Raw genomic sequence first — 19,806 nt, 5'->3', positions numbered from 1 at the left:
CTACCCATGCACGAATTTCATGCATCGGGCCATATATATATATATATATATATGTAAATATATAGATACATACACATGTAATGATGCACAGATACAAAGGACACTTATTGCAGAGATTATTACGTACGAATAAAGTGAATTATATCTTTACACCCAAACCACTTTAAGTTATCACAATCACAAGCATATGCATAAAAGGATAGTCTCTCTTCTAAATCAAAACCCAAGACCTTTCTGTGACCTACACTCCCCTTTGACAAAAACGATCTGTGTCTTACTTCTGAGAAATGGAGCAGACACACCCAATCCGATTGCTTTTTAGAAGGTGGAGAGCAATTACCCACTTGGAGCGTTTCCATGGGTTTAAACATGCAATCGTCTGAGTAGAGCCCTAGGAGCGGTACCTCTGAGGGCAAACCACCCCCTGGCAAGGGGGTGCTGACAATATACACCCCGAGTGGCACCCAGTGAGTCACCACAGAGGGCAAGTTCCACCCTGTGAGGCTCCCACACCTGCCTCTGTCCCAGCACCACAACAAAGAACGCACAAAGCTCTCTTGTGTGGTGAGGCAATGTCAACAAGGCTGGGAATACTGGTTCCACTGGCCCCGTCAGCTGAACGGCCACAGGACTTGGCTTGGGTTTGCTCCACCAGGAAATGGGGCAAGAGGTCAGGACTGCAACTCAGAAAAGGCGTCCCCCAAGGACTTGCAGAGAAGGCAGCATGGCCTGGGTTGTTAATGAAAAAAAATGGTGTGTCATGTCGTGTTTGTTTTTTTTGTAGAGGGACACAGACACAAGCAGCTTCACACTTTGGTGACGGCTCTCTCCTCGCCTTCTCACTGTTCTTAAGCCAGTTTCCCTCCCATTGCAGTTATCCGAGCCGTCAGTAGAGGAAACATGCTTGACACAGCCAACAAAAATCTGAACTTTTATTTCCAACTAGAAAATGAAGAACTCGATAGTCCAGGAGCCTAGCTGGAGGAGACACAGAAAACTGTTCTACCAACCTGGAAGATAAGCCCTTCTCCTATTTAGAAGGTCAAAATCACCTCTTCCTGTCTTAATAGGCATGTTTTAATAGAAGGAAATAGTATGTACTCAGGTAAAAACTAAGTTCCGTGTGGAGGGGAGATTTCTTTCCACCACCATTGGACAGACACAGGTGGAGTAAAGGGAACCCTGGGAGACAGTAGACAAGACTATGTGGACCTCAAAATGCAAAGCAGGCCACCGGCAACCACCAGGTTCTTCAGGGGGACTATCAGAGGGGGTGACGGAGAAGGGGTGCGTCCTGGTGGCCTCATCACTTCCTAAGCCTCCTTGGCTGAGCCCTCCAGGGAACAGAAACGCTTTCCCTCACGGAAACAAGTGGGAAATGGTGTAGAAGGTAAAGAAGACGTTCCTTTTCTGGTTTGGTCAAATTTTAGAAAAATTAAAAAAATATATATCTGCATTTTCTCTTCCTTCACATTTTCCCAAGACTCTGACAAGAAACAGTGAGAAGAAGTGAATTTTTCAGGTCTTGAGGACATACTGTGCCACTGTTTACCAGCAAAGCCACCTGAAAATAAGGCATCTGGAAGAAGAAGCCCAAATGGACCAGCTGTCTCACAGCGTGTTCTAGCTGCCCACGCGTACATATTTCCGTAAGAACATCACTGAGCTTGGTCACTGTGTGTTGTCCTCATTGTTTTCAACCTGGTAATTTTCCATCACCCGCTTTACAGTGAACCAGATTCGCTGCCATGTATGAGAAGACGCCTACATTATTTTTGTAAATCCGTCTTCAAGACCTCATAAAGCCACAGATAAGACTTTCTGGCAAATGAACAGATTGGTAGTCACCCTGAATAAACTATGCGGACACAGTGCTCATTATTGACAGACGTTGTAGTTACTCATTTCATGTTGCCAATACACTGGCTGCGAGCTTTGGCCAAAGCTTAGAACCTGGCATGTGGTTCGAGCAGCTTCATAGCAGCAGTGACAAGACCGGGTTGAGCTCTCATATGTCAAATGCTTAGGCTTCCGCGGAAGAACATGAACCCGGTGTTCACGCCATGCATTTGCTACCAGATGTTTCACTCATGGTCTTCAAAGACATGAGGGACATTCCAGTAGATGCTGGAAAGGTGACACTCTGTCACCTCGTGAGGTCACGTGGCTCATAAATTCCTTTTCTGGCCGTTAGCCTGTTTTGCACACTGTTCTTTCATCACACACCACCCCCTTCTTATCTGCATCTGTACACTAAGTAGACAAGCTTCCTGGAATTTGCAGGTTGATGTGTTCTCGGAGCAATGATTTAGCTCTCACCTCCCCGGCAAGCAATATTCTCCTTGATGGCATGTACCCATGTAATAGGATCATATTCTACCACTAGCTTATTTGATCCAAACTGATAATAATCAATTACTCACCTTATGCTAGACCAGGGGTGGGCAAACTTTTTGACTCGAGGGCCACAATGGGTTCTTAAACTGGACCGGAGGGCCGGAACAAAAGCATGGATGGAGTGTTTGTGTGAACTAATATAAATTCAAAGTAAACATCATTACATAAAAGGGTACGGTCTTTTTTTTTTTTTAGTTTTATTCATTTCAAACAGGCCGGATCCGGCCCGCGGGCTGTAGTTTGCCCACGGCTGTGCTAGACCCTTCCTAGGATTCAAGCAAAGTAATATAGCTCCAACAAAAAAGAACTTTGCATTAACTGTAATATATACATATATATGTAAATATATGTAATGTCAAGATGATAAAGGAAGATAAAAAAGTAAAGGATGAAAGGCAAAAAAGAAATGACTGAATGATTCCAAAAACAAAAACTTCTGTATAATATGTGCCTTTGAGAACAACTCTAAACGGTAAATGACACGCAATTTAATACCTGTTCATGTAGTCCACTGTTCAACCATTAGACAAGCTAATTTCTTAATGGTTCCTGCAAAAGGTAAAATGTATCGTCTGATTTTCCTTCGACCTCACAAAAAAGGCTACTCACTTGCTGCCCAGCTGGTTGAGTGTCAGGACAGAAAGGTTGACAGTTCAATTCTGGGTCAGGGCACATACCTGGGTTGTGGGTTCTATTCCCAACTGGGGTAGGTACGGAAGGCAACCGATCAATGTTTTCCTCTCACATCAAAGTATCTCTCTCTCTCTCTCTCTTTCTCTCTCTCTCTCTTTTTCACTCAAAGCATGTCCTCAGGTGAGGATTTAAAAAATAACGAAATAAAAAGCATTATTAAAGAAAAAAAAGAAGACTACTCACTCTATTCAACAATGTGGTAAGTGTGTATGCAGGAGGCGAAGTGAAGTTACACACACCAGGAAGTGTGGTTCAGCTGCAATGTCTTTATTCTTTACACGTAGATAGGTGACTGTGCTGGTAATCCAGACATGGGGTTTTTGTTCAGATAGAAGGACTGCTCTTTCCCCTACCTGCTCACCCCTGGGAAACACCTAGAAGGCCGATCTGCCCGCCCCCAATGGAATGTGTGAGCTTTTCCTGCTAGAGGGGCAGAGGGTGAGCGCCTGTGGTTGACCAGAAGGCCGCAGGTGGGGGAAGATACAAAAACAGAGAACAATGACAGCCTCATGGCCGGGCCGCGATTTACCTGCCTGCTTCGTGACTCACCAGCCCGCCCGAGCCTCTGGGGCAGCCCCCACCACCAGCAGGGTGTTGTTTTTCACATCCACCTGACCTGGGCAATGTGCTAGCCACAGGCCAGCCCACCTGCCGCCCAAGGCTTCCATCCAAAACGTAGGACAGTCACGGGAGTGAACTCCCTGCAGACGGGACACCCCAAACCCGGAGGCTCCTGGGACCCTGCTCCGGCCACTGGGCAGGTCCTGGGTGAGCGCTCGGGCTTCGCAGCTGAACGGCTCTGGGTGTGAATCTCAGTGTCACCGCCCCCGGACCGTAGGACCTCGGCGACAACCCACAGCCTTGGCTCCCTCGCTAGAAGGGGCCGTTTCCAAGGTTAAAGGAGACCAAGGGTCAGTGTGCTGCACGGGCCCAGCCACCGCAAAACAAATCTAGATGATCTATCTCTCCTGCTTCCTTGTTCTCACATCTAGATGTCAGCTCTCCCTCCATCAGCACTCCCTCAGCCTCCTCAGGGCTCGGTATCTTTCATATCTTTCATCAGGGTTGTTTCAGCAACTTTCCATCTGGTTTCGCTCACCTTCCCACCTCCATTACACACCAGTGGGGAGGTGAGGTGGGGTCAGGAGGTATGGGGGCCTCTGGGAATCTTTTCAAAATGAAGATCATGTGAGGGATTCCCCCCCCCGCCAACCCCAAGGCCCAGAGATCACAGTTCCCATTAGTCCTCCCAGAATTCAAACTCCTTCATGCTTGTTCCCAGCTGGTTTGTAGCCTTGCTTCCTAAACACTCCTTCCCCTCCAGCTGACAAGCGATTTGAGCTGTCCTCACCACTGCCACACGCCAGCCTCTGTCCAGGCTGCTGCTCTGTCTGGAACGCCCTCTCCTCCGGGTTCATGTGGAGGCCCGCACCCTCACCCCCTACCCCACCCCCAGTCAGGGCCACCGTCCATCTGCTGCTGGAGCCCTCGGCACGGGTACCGCAGGGTCCCGAGGTGGACCGAGGCCTGGCATCCCCGCCCAGGGACCAGCCAGCTTCTTGACTGGGAGCCAGCCCACAGGGGAGCCGGTGGGAAGGGCTGGAAGGGAACACACCTGAGCATTAGACTCAGGAGAGACGAGGCCGTGAGGGAGACATGGCCCCTTCACATGCCTGTGCCACCACATCGCACTGACCTCCAGCGTGTTTAACGCCCAGAAAAGCACAGCTCTGTGTGTACTGTGCTTGTCTCACGCTCACTCGTTGGCTGGACTCCCTATTAGGGTCAAGCCCCAGGAGGTCCCATCCACCAGTTCTAACACGTTGGAGGCCTGGCGATGGCCTCCTTCCCACAGACGCATGTGGGAGTCTGAACCCCTCTCCTCGGGCCTAAAGGTCAGAAGTGCTCGCCTGGTGCACAGGGTTCGCTGTCCTTCTCTGGATGAGCAAGCTGACAGCCACCCGACGGGCGAGAGGGTCACAGGAGGCCAGTGCTCGGGGTCACCAGTGACCGAGGCATAAGGTCAGTGGTTCCAGGTCTTAGAAGCGGAGGGGAGCGGCTGCAGGAGGTTTGACCAGCACAGTGATCAGCTTTGGAAGGCATTCCTCCGTCTGCTTTCCTTCCGCAAAGGGAAAAATAAACCCCCAAACTCAGAGCGATTCCTAAGAGCTGAAAGGGAACCTTTGAAAAGGTCACTACCTCTGAGAGGCACACATTCAAGATGGAAACTGAACGATGGAGTCAGCGAGCCCCATCCACGCTGCAAACACGCCATCAGCCGCGTGGCCGCAGGGAGCCAGGCCAAATTTGCCACCTGACGCCGATCGCAGGACCTCACAGGTGACACTACGCTCGAACTTTCCATTCAGTTCCCACACACGCGTGGAAAGGGGTTCTGAACCCCACGCACCAGCCCTGTTTTTGGGCCAGAGTTTCTGTTTTGCTTTATTTTCTGGTCCTAGGTTTCCTGCTGGTAGATGATTTGCCAGCGTTCTGAGAGTCAGCAGGGCAAAATGTGAAAAGAGCCGTCAAGGGATTCTCAGATTTTTTTAGTAAAGTGACTTTACTAATGTTTGTAGATCAAGAAAAGCCACATAATAGGGCACCCAATAACTTTCCACGGTATTTGCTCATGTTCCCCCTTTCCATATCTCCCACAAAGCTCCTATTTTAAAAAGAAACGAATAAAATGTCTTTCTCCCCAAACTTACACACACGCACACAACCGCACACACACACCCCTCTCTTTACCCCTTTATATTTAAATCGCTACAAATAACAGGGTGAACCCCTGGAAATTAATAAAAGGAAATTTCTTCTCCCCCCACCCCCACACACACAGAGAGAAAGAGAGAGAGAGAGAGACAGAGAGACAGAGAGAGAGAGCTGTGAGTACTCAAGTCCCCCTAGGAAGCCATGGCTGGAGGGTCCCACCACGCTATGGAAACAAAAACATGTCTTTCTGAGTTCACCTTTCATTGACGGTTTCCACACACACTTCACACCAGAACAAAGCAACCCAGTGAAAGGAGAACTCTCTTTCATTCTCCCAGAAATTACTTAAGACTCTAATATACGTAGGATCGAAGGAAGGGGCAGAGTGGTTTGGTAAGAACTCCATTTGTAGTTCTACAATACGATTAACTGTGCTCTGGTTGTTATGTCAGGGTCAACTTTTCCCTTTTTATTATAAAAATTTTCTAACATATAGGAAATTAGGGGAATGTGAACACCCTCATACCCTTCACCTAGATTTAACAACTTTACCAGCTTGTCAATTATTCATCTATTTTTATGGGGTTTTTGCTAAGTATTTTATGATTTTTAATCACAATTCTCCCCTAAATAATTCAGTATGTGACTCTAAAAAAAATAGAAGTATTTTCCTTCATAACCATCATACTAGTGTCACGTAAACAAAATCAAAATAATTCCCTAATATCATCTCATCATGAATATCAATCAAATTCAAATTTCCTTGGATGATTATTCTCAAGCATTTAGAAGTGAGACCAGAAAGGTTGGTAGCAACCCTTAAGTCATTCTTCTATCAAAGGTTAATTTCTTTTTCCTTATTTTGAGTTTAAATACCAGGCTGAATACCCAAATGTGAAAAATACAACCACCTACCCTTTAATCACAAACACCATATTAAATCAGCTAAAAAAAGAACATCATTTAGTCAAGAAGTAGAGTAGGAGAGAGTCACAAATGTCTCTCTTGGGGGAAAAAAAAGGCAAAGACAATTTCCCAGACACCAAGCTATTATAGCAATCAGTTCCCCCTCTTTTCTCTTCTGAATCATTCTTCCTAAACTAGACAGATTCTCCTGACTCCGTTATTCTGAAAAGATGAAATTTAGAAACTCCTACGTCTGTCTCTTGGCTTCCCTTAAACCAGTGGTTCTCAACCTTCCTAATGCCGCAACCCTTTAATGCAGTTCCTCATGTTGTGGTGACCCCCAATTTCATTGTTACAAATTGAACATAATTAAAGCATAGTGATTAGTCACAAAAACAATATGTAATTATATATGTGTTTTCCGATGGTCTTAGGCGACCCCTGTGAAAGGGTCGTTTGACCCCCAGGTTGAGAACCGCTGCCTTAAACATATCTTGACAAAATTAGCTGATCCTGCACGCAGTCCCACCTCCCACACATTTAACCCCCGTTATAATCTAATTTCCTCCCTTCTGTTCCCTGCGTGCCTTCTGAGGACCACGCTTTCCTTAATCACACCCAGAAGGCCCACCACCACCAGGATGGCCTCCTGGGTGCACCCCCCTCCTTCACTCTTGCTGACCTGAAGACTCTGCTTGGCTTTGCATTCTTCCCTGTAATTTACTCAGATGGGAATGTCACCTGGAGGCGGAGGGCTTGTCACTGTGGAAAAGGCCATGATAGAGATGTCTGTACTTAATGCCCCCGAGGGCTGTGTGGGGAAGGGGAGCCAGGTGAAAGCTTTGGTGGACTGGCTCATTCTAGCCGCTCTCTCGTCTCCAGGGTGGTTCGATGCCTTGGGGTGGGAAGTGACTCCCAACACCTTCCGGGAACCAGTGGTGGGGGGAGCGGGCCCGGAGGCACACCAGATCATGGGTTCCAATCACACCGATCAGCAGTGTAATATTCCGATATGCGTACCATCTCTAAACCTCAGTTTGTACTTGTGCAAAATGCAGGTATTAATAGAACCTGCCTCATGGGATTGTTGTGAAAGTTACACGCAGAAACCCAAGTGCCTAGGATGTAGTAAGCAGTACATACATCATAGTTATGGCTAACCGTGACGGAAAGATTTCAGTATGAAAACTGGTCCTCAGGTATCTAACATTCATTGCTGGCAACACTGGCTGGGGTGATGCTCCTAAGCAACCGTACCTGTACTTGAGAACTTTTTCAGAGAGGGTTTGATGTCCATTTATCACGTACGCGCTATCCCACATAATAGTCACAGCGAGCAGAGTGTTGTTCAACGCTCGGAGTTACTTTGCAAGTGGATGATTCATGCTAATTAAACTCACAACCCAGGGGAATAAAACCAGCCTGTTTCGACATTTCCTTTTGTTCGGTTTACAACTCACAGACTCATAAGCAATCCTCCCCACCCCCGTGCTCCGCTGCCATTTATTTCTGTACATAATGTCGCGGGGAAGAAAGGACTGAGATCATCTGAGCTTGTTATAGATTCACCGGATTTGCAGGAAGATGAGAACTTAAAAATAGAAGCCAAGCGTAGCGGCTGGGGTTTATCTCGGATGCGTCTGTTCAGGTATCAATCCGTTCATCGTGATGACAGCACGCACTCCATCCCCTGATGCACATTTCATACACTCAGCCCGAATGAATTCCACTGCTTCTCCCACCGTCGGGCCACGGATCCACGGCGCCCCCCTTCTGGTCCATTTGGCTCCCAGGAGGGGGCGCCATGAGGAGGTGACGTTTATTGAGTGCTCATCGGTTTCTCCCACCGTCGGGCCACGGATCCACGGCGCCCCCCCTTCTGGTCCATTTGGTTCCCAGGAGGGGGCACCATGAGGAGGTGACGTTTATTGAGTGCTCATCGGCGCCAGGCACACTGCGGAGTCATTCACACCGCTCAGGCCTCCGAGAACCTTCATGGCATTTTCTTTCTTTTATTTTTTTAAAAACATATTTTATTGATTTTTCACAGAGAGGAAGGGAGAGGGATAGAGAGTTAGAAACATCGATGAGAGAGAAACATCGATCAGCTGCCTCCTGCACACCCCCAACCAGGGATGTGCCCGCAACCAAGGTACATGCCCTTGACCAGAATCGAACCCGGGACCCTTCAGTCCGCAGGCCGACGCTCTGTCCACTGAGCCAAACCAGCTAGGGCTCCATGGCATTTTCTAAGGCAAATCCCCATTTTATAGATCGGAAACTTGGAGCTTCGAAGGGCAAATAAAATCCCAGAAGCAATGGCATCTCCGGGTGTTTGTGGGGCCTGATTATATTAGTTTTAAAGGGGAAAAAATGCCCAATTGTGAGGACTAAGTTGCATTTAAGGCCCCAGAAGGGGGCAGCAGGAAAGAGGGACCCTGAGCCATGAGCTTTAGTGGTAACCAACGTGGGTAGCTTGACTGGCCACTCTGAGCTACAGAGACGAAAGGAATCTGATGACTAGAAATATGAACTGCAAAATGAAAGTCATTCGTCTTTACAAACTCTTGCTATAATTCAATGGCACTAAGTTTAAAATTTTTTAAAGCAGATTTTATTGTTGTTTAAGAAATCAGGATCATGGGGGCGGGGTGCAGGGTGAGTTAACTGTCTGATAAAGTGCCAAGCAGCACTCAGCCGGTCTGGGTACGCAGAATGCAGAAAAATGCCGATTGCTGTACTGCACATTTCTCAGGAAACACTGCCCTTTGGGGAGCATCGAGAAGTTAGAAGTCCACCTAAAACTGATCTGCGATGCCTTTTAAATAAATCCTGGGTGAAAGCAGGCATCACTTTTCTATACACTCTGCCGACTTTTCTTGAGTGGCTTCTCCACTGTTAGTAAAATCCGTGATGCTGACTGAACACATTCTCTCTCTCAGAATCAATTGTTTGTTCTACCAAGAAAACTCCTTTTATCCAAAACGAAAAACTTTGCCAGAATGAGGAAAGTCTTATTTCCCGCCCCCCCAAAGCACATCTAATAATAAGGCGATCTGATCACCACCGTATCAGAGTGCAATTCTGTTAAAAACTTCAAGTCACATTGATCTTTTTTCTCAAAGTTTTATGACAGTCTTTTCACATGAGAATGTCTGATAAAGAAGATGGGAAAAGCACTGAGTTGTGATTTTGTAAAAATGCTGAGTTTACTACTTTGCGGAATGAGTGTGAGTGGAGCTGCGTACGGCTGCCCCACTGCGCTCTGCCCGATTCCCAGGGACCCCACCTACAGGGCACACAGGAGGGTGCTGCCTGCAACAGGACCGTGCGGTGGCCCTGACTGGACGGTGGACTGGCGGGAAAAAATGGTTGAACCTGTTTCAGAAACTAGGACGTGCTTGGACAAAATGAAGGGGGCATGTCACGGAGACCCACGAGCCAGCTTGCACCCACATGGCTGAATGTGGGACAATTCCAGCATCAACATAAATCAAAACAGGAATATATGCTACCCCAGTGAATGGAGAAACCCTGATGCCATATGGGTAATGATAACTGAATATATAAACGCAAAAGAAGAAAAAGCTCTTCCTAACAGCAGAATGACAGCTGACACATGTGAGAAGGGATGATGGGGTTAAGTGAGAAGCACACCGTTTTCCCACCTTCTCGGTGAAAACTGGATCAGACAGGAGACATGAACAGCTGCTCCAGGCGTGAGGAGGAGGAGCTAGAGAAGAAACAGGATGCACGCTTACAGAATCTCTGTTTCCTTCAAATGTTCCAGGAATCACAAAGTGAACGGGATTAATACAGCAGAGAAATCAGGCAACATCTTAACCAAGTGATCAAATGAAGGTCGCCAGGAAGGGGCAAAGGGACATCCACACCTCACATGTGACGGTCTGAGAAGGAGACCTCACGCACACAGCAATCCAACCAAAATACGGAACCTCGATCTATCACCAGGAGCCTCGCAAGTCCACATGAGGGGCTGTTCTATCCCACGCCCGGCCTTTGCCTGTGTTCCTCAAACACGTCATGCAACACAAGGAAGGCTGTTCCATTGAAGGGGCCTGAAGGGACATGACAGGGAAGTACACCAAGTGGCCCTAGACTGGATGCTGACCTGGAGCGAAGAATGCAATCACGGTCATTTTGGGGGGGAACTGACAAAACTGGCGCACGGACTGTAGATGAAAGTATTAAATGTCCTGAACCTGCTAATAGCACTGTGGTTACATAAGAGAATATCCTTGTTCTTAGGAAATGCACAGTGAAGTATTAGGGGTGTAGGCTGCCTACCCTCAAATGAGTCAGAAAAAATAAATGTGTGTGTGTGGAAAGAGAGAAAGAGGGGGAGGACAGGAGGAAAAGAATAAGACAAACACGAAACAATGATGTTAAAAATGTGTAGAACTAGGCAAAAGGTCTAAGAGAATATACTCTACTACTGCAACCTCAAAATAAAGAGTTTAACAAAAACAACTGCAGCCAAAACAACTTTGAGGGGGCATCCGTGTTCCGCTTGCTCTAATGAGCAGAAAAGTAATTCAACTTGTAATTAGTAGTGCAAAATAGAGAGGTGCCCCTTTGGAAACATTCTGTTGCTGTCATCTTCATAGTCATCACCAGGAACACTTCCGGAGCCCTTACTCAGTGGTAACTGCTCTGAAAGGTGTTTTACTTGCGTGACCCCTTTTAGTCTTCACAACTTCCCTAGGAGAAAGGCTCTGGAGTTACCCCCACTTTACAGATGAGGAAACCAAGGTTTACAGAAGTTTAGTAACTTGCCCAAAGTAATACAGGGAGTAAATGGCAGAACCAGAAACCCAACGAGGTTGATTACAAAGCTGGTAGGATTTATTGCTTTGTTAAACTTAATTTTTAATTATTTATTAGTTTTCCTCAAAGAAAGAGAGATGAAGCACAACCTAGATAAAATTTTGGCAAATTAGTAAAATATGCTTGAATAAGGGCTTCTTCTAATTTTAATTACAGCACTAAATTAACCAGAGAGACATATATATATATATATATATATATATATATGCCTAAGCAACTGAACAACTGAATAACTGGTCGACCGGTTGCTATGATGTGCACTGACCACCAGGGGGCAGACGCTCAATGTAGGAGCTGCCCCCTGGTGGTCAGTGTGCTCCCATAGTGAGAGTGCTGCTCAGCTGACTGACCCATCCTGGTAGCCCACCAGCTTGGTGGCAGTCACTCCCTCCCTCAGTAGTCCTACAGGTCCAATCTCCAGAGAACGGGCCAGGCACCAACGGACCAGAGCCTCTAGCCTCCTGGAAGTCGGCTTCGGTCACCACCATCACTTCCCCTCCCTAGATGCTCTGCAAGGAAGAAGTGATATAAAAGCGGCAACCAGGTGGCTCCCGACAACTGACGAAAATGTCAGCGAGATGGATCCAGATCCTGGGCTGGCAAGGGTGTCCCACTGCCCACCAGGAGGGCCGATCGCATCCTGCCCCCCCCGCCACCCCCCTCAGGACCCCATCTGTGCACGAATTTGTGCACCGGGCCTCTAGTAAGTGATATTTCTGGTCTCCATAATTTACTTTACACTCTTTCTTCCAAGGGCTGACTTGGTCATTCACAAATTCTTTGAAAAAATATACCCGAGTATGTCTTTTGAAATGATCTTATTAAACGTCTCCTAAACCATGTGGTCCTTGCTATGGCATGCATGTTAGTGTCCTCCTAAAATGAGATGTTGATGCCCACATCCCCAATGTGATGGTATTTGGAGGTGGAGCCTTTGGAGTGTTACTAGATCCTGAGGATGGAACCCTCACAAGTGGGATTAGTGCCCTTCGAAGAGAGACGTAAGAGAAAGGATCAGTCTCTCTCCACCACCTGAGGACACAGCGAGAAAACGACCATCTGCAGGCCAGGAACTGGGCTTTCCAGATGTGCTGGTGCCTTGATCTTGGACTTCCCAGACTCCAGAACCGAGAAAAAACATTCCTGTTGTTTCTAGTCCATCTGGTCTATGGTATGTGGTTATCGGAGCCCAAACTAAGACAGTCTTGTTTCAAGTTTTTCTTCCTGATTAAAAATGTTTTCTCTCCTTTCAGGTAAAGTAATGGAGCTTATGTTCATGTTTCCTTTTAGTCACGACACTTCAATTTTACTTAAAAAAATGTATCACTCGCAACACACTGCCTGCTCAGTACCACCGTCCTCCTCACAGATGGGGAGTAAGCTACACATGCCATCTCTTTCTTCCCAGGGGAAGCTGAAGGACCGTTAATTTTTTAAACAAACGTTCAAAACAGTACGACATTTGCAAATACTTGCAGGTGTTCGGGGCAGTCTTATCATCTGACAGAGCGAATGCCCACTCCAGAAAACGCAGCCCCGCCCATGGCTGCATAACTTAACCGCAGAAGGAGCTTTTAAAACCCCGATGCCCAGCCCACACTCGAGACCAATGAAACCAGTCCCGCTGGAGATGGGACCTGGGCCTCGGGCATTCTAAGCTCCCCTGACGATTCCAGTGGGCGGCCTAGTTGGAGATGCTGGATCGAGCGCCCGGAGCCGTAAAGAATCACATCTTTTGTGTACACAGCCAACGGATTCTCAGAGCTTTTGGAATTGGTCTCATTAGGAAGGTCTAGTCCAACTGGTGAGTGATGACAGTAGGAAACAGTAGGGAACAGTAACCGGACGAGACTGAGACCTGTGCCACATGAAGGGGACACACAGTGAGCACATCAGGAGGCCATGGGGACAGTAGGTGTCATCGGCACCCTCCGCAACAAGTCCCGGCGCGTGGCAGCCCCGAGCCTCTGAACACATTTGCGGAAACGATCGAACAAAACTTGCCTTTGGGAGAAAAACGAAAACTCTGTCTACTAAGAACAAAAAACCACACAACGGGTGAGGTAAAACTGTATGTTGATGGAGCATAATTTGATGTCTTCCTTTTTAGTTTTCCGCAAAAGACAGGACCCACACCTTGGAGCCTGCTAGACTAGAACCCGCGTGGGTCTCACCAGCCGGGGACCCCCTCACGGAGGGACGGCAGCCTGAGCGTCAGGCTCACGCTCGGCCCCGCTGGCCTGGTCCCAACCTCACAGTAGCAGTGCCCCCCGCACCTGAGCCTGCCTCCTTTTCTCAAAAGGCGACTCCTGTGGCTAAGAAATAGAATCCAGAGGACAAGATTCCAGGCCACAGAAATGCTCTCTCATAGTTTTCTCTTTGGAATAAGAAGGACTTTTGAAGCTGAATGATTCCTAGGCCATCCTGGCAATTAAAGATTTCTAGGAATACAAAAGGGGACCACAGCATTCATTCATTCAATAAGTACTTATTGAACACGTACCACTCGCCGCTCTTCTAGGCCTTGGGAAGAAACATGGCAGGGCCTTTTCCAAAGAGAACACTCCCTGGTACTGAGCGACTTCACTCAACGTCACAGCAGCCTAAGGCTACACGATTGACAGCTAACTGACTAAAGGGTCCTGCTACAGACCTTAAAAAGCACACGAATAGCCAAAAAACAAAACAAAACAAAAAAAAGAAAGAAAAGGAAAGTCAAGATCCTTTATATAATTAACTGTATGTACCAGAGGACATGTCAGAGCTTTTGGAATTGGTCTCATTAGGAAGGTATAGTCCAACTGGTGAGTGATGACAGTAGGAAACAGTAGGGAACAGTAACCGGACGAGACTGAGACCTGTGCCACATGAAGGGGACACACAGTGAGCACATCAGGAGGCCATGGGGACAGTAGGTGTCATCGGCCCCCTCCGCAACAAGTCCCGGCGGGTGGCAGCCCCGAGCCTCTGAACACATTTGCGGAAACGATCGAACGAAACTTGCCTTTGGGAGAAAAACGAAAACTCTGTCTACTAAGAACAAAAAACCACACAACGGGTGAGGTAAAACTGTATGTTGATGGAGCATAATTTGATGTCTTCCTTTTTAGTTTTCCGCAAAAGACAGGACCCACACCTTGGAGCCTGCTAGACTAGAACCCGCGTGGGTCTCACCAGCCGGGGACCCCCTCACGGAGGGACGGCAGCCTGAGCGTCAGGCTCACGCTCGGCCCCGCTGGCCTGGTCCCAACCTCACAGTAGCAGTGCCCCCCGCACCTGAGCCTGCCTCCTTTTTCTCAAAAGGCGACTCCTGTGGCTAAGAAATATAATCCAGAGGACAAGATTCCAGGCCACAGAAATGCTTTCTCACAGTTTTCTCTTTGGAATAAGAAGGACTTTTGAGAAGCGGAATAATTCCTAGGCCATCCTGGCAATTAAAGATTTCTAGGAATACAAAAGGGGACCACAGCATTCATTCATTCAATAAGTACTTATTGAACACGTACCACTCGCCGCTCTTCTAGGCCTTGGGAAGAAACATGGCAGGGCCTTTTCCAAAGAGAACACTCCCTGGTACTGAGCGACTTCACTCAACGTCACAGCAGCCTAAGGCTACACGATTGACAGCTAACTGACTAAAGGGTCCTGCTACAGACCTTAAAAAACACACACGAATAGCCAAAAAAACAAAACAAAACAAAAAGAAAAGGAAAGTCAAGATCCTTTATATAATTAGCTGTATGTACCAGAGGACATATAGGGTAACAAAAGTCTTTTTTAAAAACTGCATTTATGTACGTATATTCAGGCCACTACATGTATCCTAAGCTCCAAACAGTACCAGCCCATCCATGTGTTCAATGGCCAATCCAATAGCCACAAGAAAGTGCTTGCTTCTTCTTCTCCCATGTCACATACCCTCTAGTTCAGCGGTTCTCAACCTGTGGGTCAAGACCCCTTTGGCGGTTGAACGACCCTTTCACAGGGGTCGCCTAAGACCATCCTGCATATCAGATATTTACATGACGATTCATCACAGTAGCAACATGACAGTGATGAAGTAGCAACGAAAATAATTCTATGGTTGGGTCACAACCTGAGGATCTGTATTTAAAGGGCCAGAAGGTTGAGAACCACTGCTCTAGTGTATAGACGATTCCTGTTTTCTCGCCGTGGAGAAAAGTTAGCATGAGCATATTGCAGGCTCCTTCCTGCCCTCCTCCTGCCCGGCGGAGTCTTACCGGCGTAGTGCACCGGGATCTCTATCTTCGGCCCAATGACGTAGTGCCCCTCCTCCAGGCTGTGGGCGGTGATGGTGGTCCACTGGCGGCACGAGTGGATCAGCAGGTAGTCGTTCTCCCGCAGCCCTTCGATGCATTCTCCTGGAAAACAGAATCCCACACAAGAAACCTGGAATTAGCAGGGGCTTACTCCGTCCTCTGCAATAAAATGTCATTTGTTAGAACCTCACTGGTGCACAGGTTGACAGTTCATCCCCCGAGAAGAAAACGTTCACTTAAGAATTAGCAATAAAAAAAGCATTCCAAGTGGCTCAGTGGTTGAGCGTGACCTATGAACCAGGAGGCCACGGTTCAATTCCCGGTCAGGGCACCTGCCTGGGTTGCGCGGGCTGGATCCCCAGAGTGGGGCGTGCAGGAGGCAGCCGATCAATGATTCTCTCTCATCATTGATGTTTTGATCGATCCCTCTCCCTTCCTCTCCGAAATATATATATAGCATTCCATGCCATGTTGATAATGTCACTCAAGATTCCATAAAAATGTTTCTAAATTATTTACAAAGAGATCTTCACATGCCTCATTTTATCTAAATTATATTCCAATGATTATAAAACAAAGATTAAGTGCTTATGTTAGGTAATACCTGGATGCTGTGCATCTATTATGTCATGTGATACAGTAATGATGAGGGAGGTATGATCCCTTCCTGGCGGGTGGAGAAGAACTCAGTGCTCAGGTGGTAAGTGACAGGTCTAAGTGGACACAGGTGGGGTAAGTGGACAAGAGCAGACTCGGGCCTGGGCAGACAGATTCCGAAGCTTCTGCTCTTACACACGACAGGACACAGCTGCCAACAGGAAGGAATGGCCTATCTGTCTCTCTGCCCAAACACCACTTGAAAATACAAGCCTATTTCTCCTTTCCAATTGGGTATATTTTGCCAGTCCTCTCTGGCCTCCTACTGAACATCCCAATCAATTAAAAACAGTGAAGTCTGTAGCATACACATAACATGATTTTTCATTTTAATAATTCTGATGTACCCTTTTAGCCTTTGAACCAATGACAAACTATTTCAAAAGAGAAATCCACTCCCTGAAATGGAAAAGTTAGTTTTCTAGACGCAGGAATGATCCCATGAACCCCGCTTAGTAATTTTCAATGCTCGAAAAAAATAGCTGAAAAGGCGAATTCCTTTATACAGGAAACCACCAGCCTGCCTTATTTTTGATGTTATTATATTTCAATAATGAAAAGTTATTGGTGGTTTAAGTGTATGTTTCAAAATGGCACTTATCAATCCCTCAAAAGTTCTTAAAAGTTGCAGCAATTTTTCAATTAAAAAAAAAAAGTAGAGAAAGGTGTAACCATCAACGTGGTTATCACAACCATAAGCCATCAAATTTGTTCCTAAACTAATAAGGTCATAATTTTAAATACAGTCTTACTGCAAGAATATGTTATCTTTGTTGCAGAAAAGGCGAAGAGTTAAAGCTTTTATGGGGGTCGGGGGGCGCTGGAAGTGGAGGTACCTGAGCAGGAGGGGGAGGGTCCCATTGTGGGGGGCATATTTCCAAACCAGACTCCCCTGCCCCTCACTCTTTGGGAGACCAGGTTCATAAAGACACCGTGTGGGGAGGCCAGTGGTACTCGGCAGCCCTCTGCATCTCTTGAGCATATGAGGGCAGGAACGAAAGCTCTAGAAGCACTGCCCATAATATAGCCCCCTCAGTACTCCCCCACCCAAGGGCAGGGGGGTGGGGCACATACAGGGCAGTTGGGAGTTACAGACACGGGCTTCAGAGCCCAGCATTCCTGGTCTAGCCAGGCTCTGCGCCAGTGCTGGGTGGTCCTGGGCAGGCACCTCTCTTCTCCCAGGAGAAGGGACAACAGGCCCTGCTTCCCAGAGGCTTAAAGACGCCTGGGAACAGCCAGGGACCCTGGGGAGCACCACTCTGTTATGGGATGTTAGGTGTGACCAGGACACATCAGCTATTGATTTTATTTATTGTGAGATTTTCCTCCCTGAAGGCTGTCCTGTTTATAAACACTGTAATTGAGATCAGGTCATCCTTTTACAGGCGAGGAAAGGATCTTCCGAGCAGTCAAGAAACTTGCCTAGAGCGGCACAGCTAAGTGGCAGAAACTGACTTCAGGGTCTCTCTCCCTCTCTCCACATCTCTCTCCTGCTCTTCCAACACCACACTGTGGGTCGCCTTGAAAACCACCAACAATCCATGAAACAGGGAACACTGGCCTTTGGTTCCCTCAGCCAGCATGACAAGCACCGTTCCAACGCTGGGGACACACGTCGGAAAATAAGACCAAGGTCCCTGCCCTAGGACGCCCACTATCCCACAGGAAGGAGACGGCACCGTCAACGAGAATGCTGGGATTATGGGTCAGTTAGGGAGTGAGAGGGGCTGCGGGTAAAGTGTGAGAGGATCAGGAGAAAGAAGAGCAATTCACAAGTTTGTCATCTTATCCAGCAAACATCTGTCTACTTAGTTCGCCTTTAAAAAACAGCTTTGAGATATCATAACAGACAAAGAAGGATAGATACTTAATGTGTACACTTTGATGAGCAACAAACACTCACTGAGTCTCTTTTATGCACAAAGCAATGGAGGAGTGGGCCAAATATAACGACTTGGGGGCCTGCATTCAAGAAATCAACATTCTCACTGGTGAGATGCATCCCTATGTAATTTCATGAAAGGCAGGGCATGATGAGTGCTATGCAGAGGAAGAGGAAATCAGGAGTGGAGATGGGACTTTAGCAGAGACGATCAAGGACATGTTAACAGGAATGTAAAGCATTGGGGCTGGTCCTTTGATGGATGAGAGGGTCTTCGAGGAGAGGAAGGCAATAGGAGCCACTGGAGCGTGTTGGATACGAGAACCACGCCAGGAAAATTCATCTGGTGGTGCTGGGAAAGATGAATGGGAGAAAGGAGAAACCACAGTGCCATTCAGGGGAAAAAGAAAAATGTCATTTTCTGCAACTAAACTGTTACATCATAAAAACTGTTTTAATTTTATTCCACAGTGGGCTCTGAAGAGGCAGCGAAGGCACAATTGCAGTCAAGTTAATCGAAATGAAAATGTAATGTTAAATCCTACTGCTAGCTGATGCTATAAACTCTACCAAGAGGATTCAGAATGATCTCCGAAGCCATAAAGTAGTAAGAAACCAACCCTATTTTGGAGCTTGTGCCTTTTAAATTTTTTTTTAAACAACTGAACCATGTGCCTGCTTTAGGCAAAAAAATGTTTCACAAAAATTGTCTAGAAATAAAACTTAATATAATCACTTAAAATATCCTAGGGGAGGCCACTAATAGAGAAATTACATATGAATTCATAAAGTCAACAATTTTTGTGATATAATTAGCCTGTTGCTTAACTGCTATGTATAACATACTAAACTTATATATTTAGCTTAATGGTGTAGCATTAGTAGGTCTAAAAGAATTATGTGTTAAACTAGAGGCCCAGTGCACGAATTCATGCACAGGGCGGGGGGGTCCCTCAGGGTGGCCTGCAGGGATGGGGCCAAAACCCACAGTCTGACGCCCCTGCAGCTCCTACCTGCTGCTCCCGCTTATCCGGGCCCCACTGCGCCTGCCCCGGGCTCGTGCCCATCTATCCTGATCGGGAGAGGCTGGCACCGCTGCAGCAGCACTCGCCAGGCATGAGCCCTGCGTCTGGTGTCCTCCCGAGAGGAGTGGCCTGCGGGATCGGGCCGAAACCAGCTCTCTGACATCCCCCAGAGGGGTCCTGGATTGTGAGGGCGCAGGCCAGGCCAAGGGACCCCACCGGTGGACAATCGGGCCCGGGAGGAACTGTGTGGAAGGGCTCCTGGGAGTGTCCGACCCTGTCTCGCCCAGTCCTGATCCACCGATCGGGCCGGCTGGCTGGTCGGGGAGGGACGCGGGAGGTTGGCCAGCCAGGGAGAGACTGCAGCAGGGCTCCAGGGCGTGTCTGGCCCATCTCGCTCAGTCCC

General features: G+C 47.5%; 1 protein-coding gene across 2 annotated transcripts in view; it reads right to left on the bottom strand.

Moving 5' to 3' along the window:
* GAREM (GRB2 associated, regulator of MAPK1) overlaps window positions 1–19,806 on the bottom strand; it is a 138,270-nt gene that overhangs the window by 82,186 nt on the left and 36,278 nt on the right. For both annotated transcript variants that reach the window (XM_005857050.2, XM_005857049.2), the window contains exon 2: window positions 15,801–15,941. In XM_005857050.2, coding sequence (XP_005857112.1) covers window positions 15,801–15,941 — 141 coding nt within the window. The remainder of the gene's footprint in view (window positions 1–15,800; window positions 15,942–19,806) is intronic.

Source organism: Myotis brandtii, unplaced genomic scaffold, assembly GCF_000412655.1.
Source record: "Myotis brandtii unplaced genomic scaffold, ASM41265v1 scaffold107, whole genome shotgun sequence".
Classification (NCBI taxonomy): domain Eukaryota; kingdom Metazoa; phylum Chordata; class Mammalia; order Chiroptera; family Vespertilionidae; genus Myotis; species Myotis brandtii.
Note: the sequence above shows the minus strand (reverse complement) of the source record. Positions and strands in the feature narration are given on the sequence as shown.